Below are 16,559 nucleotides of genomic sequence, written 5' to 3'. Positions count from 1 at the left end.
TGCCCTGAGTCTACAGTGCTGTGGGGGGTACACGAGACAGTGAAACGAGTGTTGGGGAGAGGACTTTCCCCAGGCAGTGAAAGGCAGCACGAGGAGCTGAGGCTTCACAAAGCTTTGGGGAGCAAAGCAAGACCACCTTTGCTGCAGCTGTCCCAGAACCAGGCTGCGTCCCCACCCTGAGCACACGGTGCTGCTGCAGTGGCAGGAGGGCAGTGCCAGCCCACCTCTGTGCAGTGCTCAGTCCCCTCCAGCCTCAGGAACAAGGCAGCAGAGCTCAGGAATGCTCTGGAAATCCCACTGTGCAGAAGCCACTACACCAAAGCTGTCATTCAGAAAGTGCTGTGTGTTAAACCTGACAATATGGTAAAAACCAATGGAAATCATAAAGCCAGGCTTCACCACAACTCCAGTGCTAGCAGCTCCTGGACAACTGGGGGAAGAGCAATGTCCAAATCCTCTGGGTGACCCTCACAGCACTTTATGACAAGGCATTTTGTCAAGAATAAAAATTCAATTCCAGTCAGCTCAACTAGTTCAGTTTAGACAAAAATATCCAAAACTTTGCAATTTTGTAATTTCATAGATATTCTCTTTATTTTTCTCTTAGCTTTCTCTCTTGCTGATTATTTAATTAAATTAGCTCACAAGCTGGGACAGTTTGATTCCTATTAGAGGCTGTAGTGAATTTGTTCAGACACTGACAGCAACACCCAGGATCCCTGTGCTTGCTGAATTCCTACAAACACACCTGCATTTGTGCCTTTTCCGCAGAGAGGTCACATGCTAAATACAAATTTCGGGATAGTTTACACCAAAATGATTCATCCAGCAGCTAGGCTTTCTCACCTTGGAGTTCCCAATTCTCACTCTAAAGAAATTTTTAAAAATAGCCTCACATTTACCTCTTTCTGTCCTCTGATAGGCCAGGTTGGATGGGGCTTGGAGCAACCTGGTCTAGCGGAAGGCGTCCCTGCCCATGGCAGAGGGGTGGAATTGGATGTGCTTTAATGTTCCTTCCATCCCAAACCTTTCCATGATTCTACAATGGGAACTAACTCAAGATGGACAACTTACAGTCATCATTCTGCGAGTTCACATTAAATCATTAAAATTCACTAAATGCATACAACTTGGCCCTGAAGATCTAATAAGAGTTAACTTTTAGTTTCCTGCTGAGAAAGAGCAGAAAGTAGCATTTTTATTTCAATTAGTATTTTTACCATATATTGACAGAGAATGACCAGACATCTGAGAATTCCCTTGTTTATATTTTGCTTTTGGATAGGGAAAACATGATTGTCTAGTCTTAGCATATCAACAAGACACCAAGCTAGGAAGAACAGTTGCTTGACAGGAGTTGTTCCTGGATGTTAACAGAAAGTTCCATGTTGCAAGATACTTGGAACAGACTGACACTTTGCAAACAAAAATATCTTTTATCTCTCAAACTACCTCACATTTACAGCAAAGCCATGCCTAAACCATCAGGACAGGGAACTGCCAGCCTGTCAGAACTTGGCTGTGCATGAAACCCAATGTTTGCCTTGTTCTGTCTTTCTAGAAACTGCAGCCCCGAGAACCAAAGCTCCCTAAAACTGCATCCCATAGAAAGAGAGGCCAAAAAATCAAAAGGCCCTGTCGTAGAGTTTACTCTACCACTACCCTGCAGGGCATCAGGCAGAGCAGGCTGCACTGAAGAAGTCTCTAATGACTCATCTTCACCTTAACAATGTTAATATCAAATCTTAACTTAAATTTTTCCTAACTTGGTGTTAAGGTGAGTTTTTTACTTTCTCAAATGCTTAGTTCTATTTTCTTGGTATTACAGGGGAAGTCCCACATATACCACAGAAAACACCCCAAGAATCAGATGGCAATCCCTGCTCTTAAACAGTAACCAAAAATAAGGATTGGGATACTCTGACGTATCCTTAAAGGTGGATGGTGCGTTAGGAAGCAGGGCAAGGGTGTCAGAGCAGCACACGGACCTGTAGGGTACGGACAGACTGGCCGGGAACCTGCACATCCACCTTCATGGAGAGCAACCCCTTCCCTACCCCGGGTGACCGAGCAGCCACCAGGGCAGGTCCTCCCTCTCCCTCCGCGCCCCCAGCCCTCGCAGCCCTCGCAGCCCTCGCAGCCCCGCCGCCCCTCACGGCCCCGCCGCCCCTCACAGCCCTCGTAGCCCTCAGAGCCCCGCCGCCCCTCAGAGCCCCGCCGCCCCTCAGAGCCCTCGTAGCCCTCAGAGCCCCGCCGCCCCTCAGAGCCCTCGCAGCCCTCAGAGCCCCGCCGCCCCTCGCAGCCCTCAGAGCCCCGCCGCCCCTCGCAGCCCTCAGAGCCCCGCCGCCCCTCGCAGCCCTCACAGCCCCGCCGCCCCTCAGATCCCTCGTAGCCCTCAGAGCCCCGCCGCCCCTCGCAGCCCTCACAGCCCCGCCGCCCCTCAGATCCCTCGTAGCCCTCAGAGCCCCGCCGCCCCTCGCAGCCCTCACAGCCCCGCCGCCCCTCAGGCCACATCGCCCCCACGCGCTGGGTCCGGCCGAGGCCCGGGGGTACTCAGCGCCCTGAGGGAGAAGCGGCTGAGGGAGCTGGGAAGGGGCTCAGCCTGGAGAAAAGGAGGCTCAGGGGTCCCTTGTGGCTCTGCACAGCTCCTGACAGGAGGGGACAGCCGGGGGGTCGGGCTGTGCTCCAGGGAACAGGGACAGGAGGAGAGGGAACGGCCCCAGGCTGGGCCAGGGGAGCCTCAGGCTGCACTTTGGGGAAATTCCTTCCTGGAATTTGTTGTCCAGCCCTGGCACAGCTGCCCAGGGCAGGAGTGGAGTCCCCGCCCCTAGAAGGGTTTAACAGCCCTGGGATGTGGCACTTGGGGACATGGGGCAGTGGTGGCTTGGCAGTGATGGAGAACAGTTGGACTCTGTGATCTCAGAGGGTTTTTGCAACCTTAATTATTCTGTGATTCTAAAGCTGCATGAGCAGCCTAAGCTTGGTGAGACTGAAGCTGTGCACTGCTTTTGTCAACTTTTTTTTTGTTTCGAATTATGATAATTTTAAATTTAAATTTAAATACTGGAGGGTGCGTGCAGCATTTCATCTACAGACAATTATTTTATCTAAGGACACACAGAGACACCAGAGGTCCCATAAACAAATGACAGCACCCCAAGTTCGCTTTCACAGAAGCCCAAGATTTTGGGAGTGAAATGTGTGAACTATCACTGAAAACGGATCGGACAGACACTCACACTCTTCAGAAAGCTCGGAATCCTTCCTGCCTGTGTCCCTCACTTTGAACTGTCTCCTGCACAGCACTCAGAGCGTTCACAAGGCCACACATCACCTTCTTCCTCTTCTTCCTCCACATCCCCGGCCGTTTCAGCGTTATCCATTAACACACCTGAGTAACCCCAGCCCTTGCCAGCCTGACCTGGCTTCTCACTACACCAAAATGTGTGTTTATTTTGTTCAGTGGCTGCTGAGATAGCGTGGCACATCACACGCAGCCCCGGTTGTTAATTCACCAAGGATTCCTGGCAGTTGGTGCATGGATGGGGAAGGCTTTGATGTCGCTGTTTGTGCTGGGTTCAGACCCATTTTGGCAGATATTGATTACCTCAGGTTGAACGTGTTAGCAACGAGGGCTTTATGTTCCTGTAGTGATAACACTTCCCTCCATGCTTAATAACCAGGAGAGTTCAGTGCCCCTCACTAGGATGGCCATGCTGACGTCACACTAGCCACGAGTGTCCCAGCATCTTGTTACTTAATAAATATTATTTATAAATAATGATTTCTCTTTTAACTGTACATGGGAGAATTCTGCTGTGGTATTCTCCCTGCTGGGGATATGAAGCCAACAGGTCACACCCATGTGGCCAGCAGTCAGCCTTCCTCTGCCTCTCCAGATGACATTGGGACTGCTAAAGACTGAAGTTAATAATAAATGCCATTTTCTTGCAAAAATGCTGGTCATGACTAATATTGAGCAGTGTTGCTGTGGCAGAGCACCCACCACAGCTGGGACCAGCCCCTCCAGCCAGTGTCCTGCCACAGAGAGTCCCAGTGTGACCAGCCTGTCACACCTGTGGTGGCTGTGGTGGGCAGTAGGTCAGATGCTGGCCAGCCACGCTTAATGTGATCGTTTGACCACAGATCAGATTGGACTGGGCTGGAGCCCTGCTGAGGGTCAGTGGACTCTCATCCTTGGGTCAGCAGTCAGGCATTCTCTCTGAGGGTCATCAGCTGTCTGAGGGAATTCCTCAGAACTGAGCCCTTGCCTCTCTGGGGCAGTGACTGCACATTCCATAGAGAGGCTGCCCCTCTAAACTCTTCATAATTCCCATGTCAGTTGGGTAGAACCAATTCCATTTTACATCACAAATCTGTATTCAAGCGTTAGCAGGGCTATAATTTCACTGATTTATCTGGTTTCTCGAAATAATCTCATTTTAACACCTTCTTTGTCTCAGTTTTACAATCTCCAGCAAAAGCAACCTCCTGAGCTGACATCATGCGACTGTGAGGAACAATGGTTCACATTTCAATGTGACAAACTGTCCTGTTCCCCACATTTCTTATACAAGGCCTTTAGGTATCACCTGTCTGACAGGAATACCTGAGCCAAACTGAGGGAGTAGTTTACCAGGGAGCTGCTGTATTTCAATATCCCTTGATCTTTGAATTGAGGACAGGCTTTCCAGGAGATTCTCTCTGGCTCTATCACAAACTATAACTGACCTGCAGCACCATCCAGCTGACTAAGCACAACTCTCCCACCCACTATCCTGCACAGAGGAACCACCCACACACCCACCTGGAACAGGTGGTAGGAAATCATGAGTGAGAAGCAAGGGGATCACAGAATTAAAGAACGGTTTGGTTGGAAGGACCTTGAAGCTCATCCAGTGCTACCCCCTGCCATGGGCAGGGACACTCCCTCTGCCCCAGGCTGCTCCCAGCCCTGTCCAGCCTGTCCTTGGGCACTGCCAGGGATCCAGGGGCAGCCACAGCTGCTCTAGGCACCCTGTGCCAGGGCCTGCCCACCCTGCCAGGGAACAATTCCTTCCCAATATCCCATCCAGCCCTGCCCTCTGACAGTGGAAACCATTCCCTGTGTTCTGTACCTCCATCCCTTGTCCAAAGTCCCTCTCTTGGAGCTCCTTTAGACACTGGGAGGGGCTCAATGGTCTCCCTGGAGTCTTCTCCAGGTGAACAATCCCAACTCTCTCAGCCTTTCCTTCTAGCAGGGAATCCTGCCTAACAATGCTTCCTTAGAAAGAAAACAGCTCCTTGAGTCCTTATAGGAGAGTCTGGAAGGCCCTGGTTATCCTGGGAAGGACATCCTGTGGCTTGGTTTGGAAGAGGGCAGAGGTGTTCTGTGCCCTACCTGTGATTCTGGTTGTAAAAAGGGATATTAAATCCCTAACACACCTCAGTCAAGGGAAAAGGTGGTGAGTAACAGCAGCTTGAAACCCCCTGGGCAAGCAGAACTCCCCACAGAGGAAAGAAGGGGCCAAACCCAGCAGCACTAATATAGAGATTTTATTTCAACTGTATCGAGTTGTACAGCACATTTTGTTTGTCACAATGCCATCAAACTGACTGGAGTTTTTGGCCAGCACATTGTGACACTGGAACTCACAAGAGCTAAAAGCAGTTTGAACTAATGGCCTGAATGGAAGGGCCAGCAGTACCTGGTTTCTGGCTTCCTCATTACTTGCAGTCATTCCAACACGTGCAAAACAGGAGCAAGTTTTTTCTGCCAGGCCAGTGATCACTTCCATGTCTGGCAATGACTGCAAGGTACAAGGCAGGGGAGAATCTGAAGCAAGGTGCCTTCTCTTCCCAGAGCCAAGTTGGTTGTTCCCAGTATGGAAAAGAAGCAGAGTCTAAGTACAGGGTCTTCAGAAGATGAGCTTCACTTACACATCAGGATTTACAAAACCAGAGGCTGACAAGTCAAAGTGCAGGAAAGGGTCCTTATTTCATTCCTTCTGATGGAGATGACAAACCATTACAGAAAGATCTGGGAGATCACAACAGTGTTGATTCCTTTGCCTTGTTAGCAGACCAATCAATGTCCTTTGCTTTGTTAGACCAAGGTCCTCCCTGCCACATACTGAGTCTCAGCTCCTGAAGTGCAGAATATATTGGAAAGAAAACCTACATTTCTGCAAAGAAACGCCCCACTTTCAAACTCTTCTTCCTGAGTAGTATCCACAGATGCCTTACAGAGGAGGCAGGATGGATGCTCCCCAAGGGATCAAGGGATTACGAGCCCACTTTATAAACCATTCTTCCTTTCTAAACCCAGTTCTTTGTCCTTAGGATGAGTTGGGATTCCTGCTCTCTAGTTTAAAGAAAAAGCAGAGAGGCATTTACAAGTTGGCAACTCTGAACTTTGACCACTGTACAGGAGACAAAAAAAGAAGTCAAATTCAAGAGGCATTTCAGGTAGCACTGGGGCAAGTCAGAGAGATTGTTTCCACCACTGAACAAATGCCACATGTCATGGTTATCACTGCAGCTGTACATCCTAAAGTGAAAAGCACAGACCGTAGTGTCTATGTCAGCCAGTGTCCTTCCCCACCCCCATTTTGGTATCGATGCTTCATTCTCCCTTCTTCGGGTTACATTAAGTGCACAGAAATATATAGCAGCATTTGGACTGAAACCCTCACATACACCAGACAGCACATTCCAGGAGGTAAAACAACACATTATGGCCTATGCCCTCAAGGTATCAAGTTTTCCGGATAAAGAGCAGTAGGAAGTGGAGAGCTGAGGGCAGAAAAGGGGAGGAGGAGCAACACAGGAACATGAGTTCTGTTTCCATGCCAGGAGAGGATCAGGGTGCCATTCCTGTGTTAGCACCAGGCTGTGACACAACTGCAGACAAAGCAGATGGGCAGAGCAGAAGTGAAAAGCCAATCTCCCATCTCCCCATGGTGCTGGGGGCAGGGACAAAGTCCAGTGCGACACCGATCCCAGCGGAGCCTGAAAATGGGCACAATCTGCTCAGCCCTTTTCAGCTGGAATGAATTTCTCTTCAGAGCCCGAGAGAAAATCAATTAGTGATGGCCAGTGAGTCTTGTTCACCAAGCTGATCGCAAATCACACTCAAGAGAAAATCTGCTCCAGGCTGAGGCCATTCTGATGCCCATGGGACCATCAGGAGCTTGCCCTCTTCCTTCTCACAGACAAGCCTGCCTTTGGAGAGGGAGGTGGTTCTAAACATGCCTTTCTATTGCTTTGGGGGGACATTGCACAGGCAAAGAGCTGTGAAAACATTGCTTTCCAGCCCACAAAAGGAAGAGGTTGTGATCTTCTCTCAGCCTAGGCCATCAGGGCTACACCACACAGGCCCACCAGCTCTGGGGTGGGAACACAGCAAACTCTGATCTGAGCTCCTCTGCTCCAGCCCGGTAGTGAGACTGCTGCAGACAGTGCATTCCAGCTTGGTGTTCAAGTGTTGCACCAAAGGCCTTCACAGATACCCTGGAGGCAGAGTCACCCTTCAAACCCACAAGAGAAAAGGCTGGGCTTAGACAGGTCCCTTGTCTGGCATTCAGCTGGAAGCTGTGGCAATGGGTTTCTTCATATGTTGGCTCATGAGCTCCCTGGCACGAGACACTTGGATATGGTCATAACAGGAGTTACAAACGAGGACAGGGTCGTACAACTGCTGATCAGGGATGGGCAGCTTCAGATGGCAGCAGGTAGCACAGAACACATTTCCACAGTTCCTGTCAAGGAGCAAGAAAACCAGTGAGAAGAGAGCTGAGACCACGACAGCAGAACTTTAGCAAGCGCAAAGGGTCCAGGTCAGGGCAAAGCACCAGCCTGACTGAGGACTGTAAATGTGTTTTTTATACTGTGGTCAGCAGTGTGAGCAAACTGCTAGTGCTCACAGAGACTCACTGCTGTCCCAGAAAGGGATCAAAGGCCTTGGAAAAACAGAAACAAGAACAATGTAGAATGGAACTCTGCAGGGAAGTGATGAGGCCTGGCGTGTAGTGGAAAGACCTAAAAGCTTCTCCTGGGAGCTGGAGGGAACAGACCTGGCGAAGGGGCATTTTGTGACACCAGGCTGAGGGGAAGAAGGGCCCAGAGCGCTGACATTTTTACCTGCAGTGGTGCCTCCGTTTGGCCAGCCAGAACTCACAGTCGCAGTTGAAGCAGTGTGAGGCCATGTGGTCTGGGACCCACCGCGTGACCTAGGGCAGACACCAGTTAGCTCCCATGTAAAGACCCCATGACAGCTCTGGGCAAGCTGAGGGTGGCTTTGGGCCACACCTCACAGTCAGCCTACCCCGTCTGAGCCATTAGCAGCAGAAGATGTGTCAAGGACCTGCTCACTGCCTCACTTCCAGACCACTCTCTGCTGCTGTGCCCACCCAGGTCAACTGCAAAAAACATTCCCTCCCACTGCATCACAGCTCCATGATGGGATGCATACCTCAGTCTCCTTCTTATCCACAGGTTCCCAGCTTGCTTCTGACAAACAGTCCTCACTGTGGTCAGAACAGAAATCCTCCGTGTCGCTGCCATCTGATTCCTTAAGACATGTCTGCAAAACAAGACCACGTCACCAATCCCCTCTGCTGCTGGGCACACACTCCAGGGCGCACCCTGCTCCACACACTCTGTGCTGGTGAGGGACATCTGGGTGGCTCCCGATCCCCCAGACATGGGACAAAGCATCCATGAGTGTGTAGGAGGTTTGGTCCTCAAGCAGCAGAGATACCTCTGGGTGGAGGAGGACATGGCCAGGACAAGGACACGACTGATAGAGGAACCATCTTTCCCACCCCCTCCCAAAGGTATGGAGAGCTGTGGGCTGGAGAGGGAGGTGTACAGGGGTACAGGGACCCAGCGTGGGGTGTGAGCGGCCTGTACTCACAAAGTCATCCTCGTAGTCCATAGGGGGCTCGGCTGGAGGGGCGCAGAAGTGGCGAATGTCCAGGCGCAGCTGCAGCTCCCGCACCTGCCGGCGCAGCTGCTCCACCTCCTGCTTGTAGCTGGCCTCAATCTGCCGCAGCCGGTGTTGGATCACATCCGTGGGGAATGGCAGCCCGTCGTCGTCCAGGTAGAGAGGAGGCACAGGAGAAGGACATTTTGGCGGCAGGTGCTTGGGACCAGAGGCTTGTTTCAGGTGACAGGGCAGCCACAAACGGCTGGGCTTCCCGAAATGTGTGCTCACATGGCTAGCGCAGGCTGAGGGCTTCCCACCTTCCCTGCCAGACCACGGGCCACTGAGGCACAGGCCCGGGGCCCGCAGGGGTTTGCTGCTCAGCCTCTTACTGCAGCAGCCATAGGAGAGGAGGTGTCTGGGTGTGGGCTCCCCATTGGGGAGCGATGTCACCATGCCTTGAAAACTGTCCCAGTTGCACCCCAGGAAGGAGAACTCGCTGCTTTGGCTCTGGGAAATGGGCTTGCGCCATTGCTCCAGCAGGAGCCTCCCTGGCTGGCCAGGCTCTTCAAAGGGCATGCTCCGACCAGCATCACCTCTGCCCTTGTCTGCATCTGGGCATGGGATACCCAGGGCAGGGCCTGGGATGTCCTGAGAAGGGGTGCCTGGTGTCAGGGACTCCTGGCTGGAAATGTCTGGGCAGGTGGAGATTCTTTTAGGACAGCCTCCTCTGTTAGACACAGTGCCAGCAGTCTTCAAAGGTTCCTGGGGACAGGTTTCCAAATGCCTTCCAGAACTGGTGGAAACCTTGTCACTGTTTTCCTGTGTGGAAGGATTTGGATCTGGACCTCTGCCATCCAGTTCCTCCGTGAGTGTTCCATTTCCCTCTTCCACCTCCACAGGGATGCTGCTGGCTGGCACAGCAGACTGGCTGCCCAGCTGCCTGCTTGGCCCTTCATGCTCAGCATGGCTGCTGCCTTGCAGGGGAGGGTTCTCCTTCTCCTCCTCCCTGGGCTGTGCCTCTCCTGTGGCCACTGCAGCACCTTCAGCCCCCTCAGTGTTGGCATGCCAGGCTTCCAAGCCCACCCGCACCTCCTGACAGTGGTTGTTCAGGTTGGGGTCACTGGATGTGCGAGTCAGAGGGCTGCTGGAGTCACAGGCTGAGAGCAGGTCATCCATAGATCTTGTCTTTGGTAATCTAGAACCCAAGAGCAAAGCAAATCTCACAATAAACCTCCCAAAAACTTCCCTGGTTTCACTCAAAACTGAGATGAGGGCAGGGAAATATTCCCCATTACAGCTCCAGGGGTTGGTGGAGATGGGCAGTGCAGCTGCAGGAGCTGAAATGCACAACATCACCATGTGGCCTCCTGCCTTTGGGGTGCAGCAGGGACCTCAACTCCTTCTTGGAGTGGCTGGGGCACTGCTACAGAGCTCTTGCTCCCACAAAGAAGATGAGGGAAACTACAAGAAACTACAAGAAGGGCAGGAAGATCTGTGGGTATGCAACACCCTGAGCCTGAAGCTCTAAGCTCTTACCTGTCCAAACACCTGCCACTGAAGTCCTGGCTCTGAGATCCGGGGGCCATGTAGATGTCCATGTCCTCCTGTCCCAGAGGATGTGGCGAGGAGGCCGGGAGGTACACAGCTGTCCAGAGGTGCAGGGCGCGCACATGGCACACGGGATGCAGCACCTGCAACACCGCCCGCGTCAGATCCAACGCCTCGGAAACCCCTTCAGCCCTCCCCAGTGCCTGCCAGGGGAAAAGCCTGGAAAGCAGCGTCAGGAGCTCTACTGACCTGCTCGGATCCAGGCATATAGAGCAGGTTGTGGAAGTTCTTGTTGCCAGCCCGCAGCAGGGACCACACGGAGCACGTGCGCTTGTAGATGTTGTGCATCTCGCGTTCACAGGGGCTGTTCCCCAGGAAGGTCCCGTAGAGGCAGGAATAAGTGTGCTGCACCAGCTTCACCTGTGGCACAGAGGGGGAAACACACTCAGAGCCACGGGGAAAATGGACATGCCTACAGAAGACATGTCTTCCCTTCCTCTGGGATGGCTCATGTACTGCCTGCCCTGGGTGACCTCACTGCTGTCCTGGCTTCCACACTGGGCAGGACAGGGATCACTTCAATTGAAGGGAAAGTAACACTCAGCTGATACCAAACCCATCCCTCTAGAACCAAATTACTCTCTAGAACCCTGTCCTGCATTTTTTGTTAAGACAGAGATTAATTTTTTTTCCCCTATTTTATTTTTTTAAAAATATTTCAGACCCATGTAGCTCTGAGATATGCAAATGAAACCAGTACTGCTGTTGGCATCTGAATTCCCTGGGGTGGAAAGGGACTGGAGAATGGATTCAAGAAAACCAGAGTATATAAACCCTCCACCACCCCTTCATGGGAGAACACATTTAAACTAAAAGAAAACAAATTTAGATGAGATGTTACAGAGAAATCGTTCCCTGTGAGGGTGGTGAGGCCCTGGGCAAAGCTGCCCAGAGAAGCTGTGGCTGTCCCATCCCTGAAAGTGTCCAAGGCCAGGCTGGAGCAATCTGGAGTAGTGGAAGGTGTCCCTGCCCATGGCAAGGGATGGATGGAATGAGATGGGCTTTAAGTTCCCTTCCAACCCAAACCATTCTGGGATTCTGTGATCACATCACGATGTCCCAGGTTCTGCAGACCTCTTTTCTTTCAACTCCAGTACTGTAAAACATCACGACCAGACACTCTGTCTCTGCTCACATGTATTTCTTACCAGAAAAGCTTCATTAAATTCGAAGAGGCAGGGAAATTGCTTCAGTAGCTGATGAACAGCATCCAGCCACTGGAGAAAAACTGGGCACTGCTCATTCTGATCCTCCACCTTTTCCTGGTGTCCACAGCGATCCCCAAACTTGTGACCAAAGTCCAGCCAGTCCGATTCAACGAGCACCTGGAAGCCCTATGATTAAAAGAAAAAATAACTGCAGAGACTTTGCTGAGGACACGTGGCAGGACAAAGCGAGCTCCAGCCACCAGGAAAGGCTAGGAGGGAGGCTGCTGCGGTGCCTGGTTTGAAAGCAAAGCTCACCAGGACTGGAGGTTTCCAGACACAAACTAACAGTTGTTATGTCTATGCAATAACCAGCTCAGAGAATCCAGAGCAGAGAAGCAGCTGAACTTTGAACACAAGATGGTATTTCCCACTGCACTTCCCCAGGCTGGGCAGAGGTATGAGGAACAATTCACCCAAAACAGGCAGGAAGAGAACAGAGAAAACTCAACACCCACCACAGCAGCTCAGAAACACCACTAAGCTTATTCCTAAATGCAGCACTGCTCCTTTCCATGGGGATTCTGAGATAAAAGCTGCCTTTGAACAGACATGAACTGCACCAGAGCACAATCCTACCTCCATGGTCCTGTAGTAAGGGTCCAGGAGAATCTTTGCTAGAGCCACAATCTGTGGAGTTCTGTCCCAGCCATCAGAGCAGTGAACCAGCACTGGACGCCCTTCTCTATCCACGGCATTGGAGACCAGCACTGCTGCCTTCAGCATGACAGACAGATGCTGCAGCCACTTGGTGCTCTCCAGGGCTGAAAGCCAGCTGCAAGTGGGAAAAAGGCAAGAATGGTTGCTTAGCTCTCTACTGAAGAAATAAAAATACATCTTAACTTCAGTTTTCTTAGAGTCCTCAGTGAAAATCAGTCTTTTCTAAAACATGTCCCAGAGGAGTCAGGGAGCCTGGAAAGAAGGGCAAAGAATCCAACCCCAAATTTAATTTTTCTCAAATAAAACCTCCAGAGGATACACACAACCAAGTGACACTGAGACAGTGCCACAACCCCTTCTGGATTAATGGATCTAAATCAGCAGCATTCAAGCACTGTGAACACTTTCCCATCCCTCCATTTTCTCAGTTAGAAACCTGGGACAAAAAAAGGAAAATGGAGTGGAAACCCTCCCCAGGTCACTGACACATATGGCATCAAACTCAGCTAGAGAAGAGTCACTCACTTGCTGGGGTCTGGCACTTGACTGCAGACAGCACGCAGATACTGGAAGCTGTTCCGGATGGAGTGGATGTTGGCCATGCCCATGAACACGACTTCACAGTTGGGGTAATACTCTGATACAAGAGACAGGAACATTTAGAGAGAGCTACAGCAGCTACAGAACATTCTGAGCTGGAAGGGACCCACAAGGGTCATCAAATCCAACTCCGCTGCTACTGCAGCAACTGCCTCCACACCCCAGTGCAGCCACCCCTCCCACACCACCCCTGGTATTCATGGAGTCACTAAGGTTGGAGAAAACCTCCAAGGTCGTTGAGCCCATCCATTTCCCAGCACTGCCAAGGCCACCATTGACGCACGTCCCCCGGTGCCATATCCACGGAGCTGTTAAATCCCTCCACAGACGGGGACTCTTAACACTGCCCTGGGCAGCTGTGCCAGGGCCTGACAACACTTCAATGAAGAAATTTTCCCCATATCCAACCTAAACCTCCCAGGGCACAGTTTGATGCCACTTCCACTCATCCTGTGCCTTGTTCCCTGGGAGCAGAGCCTGACTCTCACCTGGCTGTCCCCTCCTGTCAGGGAATTGGGCAGAGCCAGAAAGTCCCCCCTGAGCTTCCTTTTCTCCAGGCTGAGCCCTTCCTCAGCTGCTCCTGGTGCTCTAGACCCTTCCCTAGCTCCATTCCCTCTTCATGGTCTTTCTTGTCCTAATGGGCACAAAACTGACCCCAGTGGCCAGATAAGGGGGACTGTCACTGCCCTGTGACATTCCTGCTGGTACAGCTCAGGTATCATTGACCTGTTGCTCACCTGGGCACACCTAGGCCCATGTTCAGCTGCCGCCAACCAGCACCCCCAGGTCCTTTTCTACTGGGCAGCTTTCCAGCCACTCTGCCCCAGCCTGGAATGTTCCAGTGGGGCTGTTCTGAACCAAGCACAGGACCCAGCACATGGCCTTATTGAACCTCATCCAATTGGCCTTGGCCTGTTGATCCAGCCCATCCAGATCCCTCTGTGGGAACTGGCTCCCAGAGACCAAGCACCAAAATGCTGTCCCAATCCCCAGCTGTGCCCTAAGAGCCACTGCCAGGCCCAAGAGGAAGATGCTTTGGGATGTTCTTGGCCCTTGGTACCTTCGCATTCGCAGCCGCCTCCCTTGGCCCTGTTGGCCACAGCTGCCGTGTAGGATCTGGCATCAAGGATCAGCAGCTTCTGAGGGGTTCCTGCGTTCTCCACGCCTGAACACGCTGTCAAGGATGAGTCTGCAGGGACACACAGGGACTGAGATCCCGGAACCTTCCTCCCTTCCTCCATCCCAATGCCACCGTGAATGAGCCCAGAGAAGCCACCCACACACCACAGTCATGGCACGCTTGGGTCCAGGTTCTACCCCTGGACACTGGGGTAAAGCCCTGCCCTGGGACAGCCCTGGCAGCCCCTCTGCGATGTCCCCACTCAGGAGGGCTGGCAGGAGCCATCTCACCGAAGTCGGCATCGCAGGGCTCGCTCCCGTCGCTGCTCCCGGCATGCGGCGCGGCGCCCGACGCCCTCGCTCCGGGGTTCAAGGCACAGGCTTTGGCAATGGATGTCACCAGGTACTCGTCGTCGGCGTTCCGCCAGCCCCACCAGCTGATCTCGGGCTGGCTGCAGCGCGCGATCACCGCCCCGTTGCGCACGTGTCTGCGGGGAACAGAGAGCCCCGCTGAGCCCCGGCAGCGCAGGGCCGGCCCGCCACACACTCCCGTGCACAGCCACACCGCAGCTACTCCTGGCTGCAGCTGCTCCAGCTACAGCACTGACTCTCAGCAAGAAGTGAAAGAGTGCAGGGAATCTCAAATAACCATTTTTGATCACTGCAGCACTGACAGAGAGGCTAAACTAGACTTATACTTTTATTTACAATAATATAGAATCATTTAGGTTGGAAAAGACCTTCAAGACCGCCAAGTCCAATCTCTGACTTCTATTTATACATATTAATATATCCTGTAGCCTATAAATATATAAGATAGATATTACTGTATATAGATATGACTGTATTTATAAATTAAACCAGAGAGAAGAACTTAAAATCATTATGGTTGTATTTTGGGAAAGTAATAGTTATTTCACAGAATCATGGAATACTTTGGGTTGGAAAGGAGGTTGAAGATCATCTTGTTTGACCCCTTTGGCATGGGCAGGGACACCTTCCATTTGATTTTAAAGCTGTTCTGTTCTCTCCTCTTTCTTTATTTCCTCCCTCAAATTACAGACCTGTTGTTAAACCATTTCACTTATCACCTGTAAGTTGGGAAGATGAGCTCACTTGGCATCAGACCAGGGAGTTTCTGGGTGGAGGCTTGGTGTTTATCAACAACCCCTAAATGTGAACCCTACCCTGGCTGTGCTTACTGATGAGCAGGCCTGAAGTAAGAATCAGTGCATTTCTCACATGAACACACTGGTCAAGTCATTCCCAAGTGGCCTGGAAAGGGAAGGGACTGTGATGTGACAAAGCTGCTGACGATAGAGAATGACCCAGAGAGTGTGAAATTTAGCATTAATAAGTGAAGAGTATTTACAGATAATCAAAGCATAACCCCAGCTGTGACACAGAGCAGTTTGGTGCAGATCCCAAAGACTTTGAAGTCACTGGGAAGCTCTCAGAAGCCTCAACTCAGTGCCCAAGAGAAGCATGAAGGTTAAGGATCTGCTAACAGTTACTGGGAAAGGAGTAAGAAATAAAATATTATAGCTTCACATCTTAGCCATCCTAAAATGACACAAGTTCCTCTCAAAAAGGATCATGTTGTAGTCGAACCAAGCTCCAGAGATGGGTGGCACAGACACAAGCAAGCACTGGAATGGTTATGCCATGTTTCAGAAACACAAGTATTTCTTGGACAAGAAACAAAACCAAGAGTGGACTCACAGGCACAGTGCAATGTATGTGGAACTACTAACTGGTTCCAGCACTTGGTGGCAGGTTCACCAAGTGACCATGAGATCGTCACCCTTCTCCCAAATGGGTGTAGGAAATCTAAAATAGCAGATGCACCAGGAAAGAGCACCTACATCCCTATCCTGTTTGTTATGTTTTCCTGAGGTCCTGCTCCTGCTACCTGGTCCTTCTTGGAGATGGGAAAATGAACTCAACAGCCCTGAACCAGACCCACACACAAACCATGCTCAATCATCCCACCACCCCTGCTGCAGCATTTATCTGGAGACCACAGAGTCAGGGCATGATTTGTGGTGGAAGGAAACTTAAAGCCCATCCCATTCCACCCCCTGCCATGGGCAGGGACATCTTCCACTGTCCCAGGTTTCTCCAAGTCCTGTCCAGCCTGGCCTTGGACGCTTCCAGGGATCCAGGAGCAGCCACAGCTGCTCTGGGCACCCTGTGCCAGGGCCTCACCACCCTCACAGGGAACAATTTTTTCCCAATATCTTATGTCACCCTGCTCTCTGTCATTTTATGTAGCTTCCTTAATGACATCTCACAGATAATAACAATGAAGACTTTAAACTGAAGCCTTCCAAAGAAATAATGCTCATGTCTGGCCAAGTCAAAAACCGTGGGGACCCTTTACTTTAAGTGCTGCTCTGTTTTGCAAGGTGACTTACAGAGCAGTCACTCTCTGGAGATCTATTCCTGCCTTCAGGATC

At 51.4% G+C, this 16,559-nt stretch overlaps 1 protein-coding gene across 3 annotated transcripts in view; it reads right to left on the bottom strand.

The window, feature by feature from the left end:
* Positions 1-5,520: 5,520 nt before the first annotated feature.
* MTMR4 (myotubularin related protein 4) overlaps positions 5,521-16,559 on the bottom strand; it is a 56,430-nt gene continuing 45,391 nt past the window's right edge. For all 3 annotated transcript variants that reach the window (XM_064394212.1, XM_064394213.1, XM_064394211.1), the window contains 11 exons: positions 14,392-14,588; positions 14,042-14,170; positions 12,907-13,018; positions 12,301-12,496; positions 11,665-11,850; positions 10,706-10,876; positions 10,445-10,599; positions 8,897-10,103; positions 8,453-8,563; positions 8,122-8,210; positions 5,521-7,739 (listed from right to left, as the gene is read on the bottom strand). In XM_064394212.1, coding sequence (XP_064250282.1) covers positions 7,562-7,739; positions 8,122-8,210; positions 8,453-8,563; positions 8,897-10,103; positions 10,445-10,599; positions 10,706-10,876; positions 11,665-11,850; positions 12,301-12,496; positions 12,907-13,018; positions 14,042-14,170; positions 14,392-14,588 — 2,731 coding nt within the window. In that variant the 3' untranslated portion in view covers positions 5,521-7,561. The remainder of the gene's footprint in view (positions 7,740-8,121; positions 8,211-8,452; positions 8,564-8,896; positions 10,104-10,444; positions 10,600-10,705; positions 10,877-11,664; positions 11,851-12,300; positions 12,497-12,906; positions 13,019-14,041; positions 14,171-14,391; positions 14,589-16,559) is intronic.

The sequence above is a fragment of the Passer domesticus genome, chromosome 19, assembly GCF_036417665.1.
Source record: "Passer domesticus isolate bPasDom1 chromosome 19, bPasDom1.hap1, whole genome shotgun sequence".
Taxonomy (NCBI): domain Eukaryota; kingdom Metazoa; phylum Chordata; class Aves; order Passeriformes; family Passeridae; genus Passer; species Passer domesticus.
This window is presented reverse-complemented; position numbering and strand designations above follow the sequence as displayed.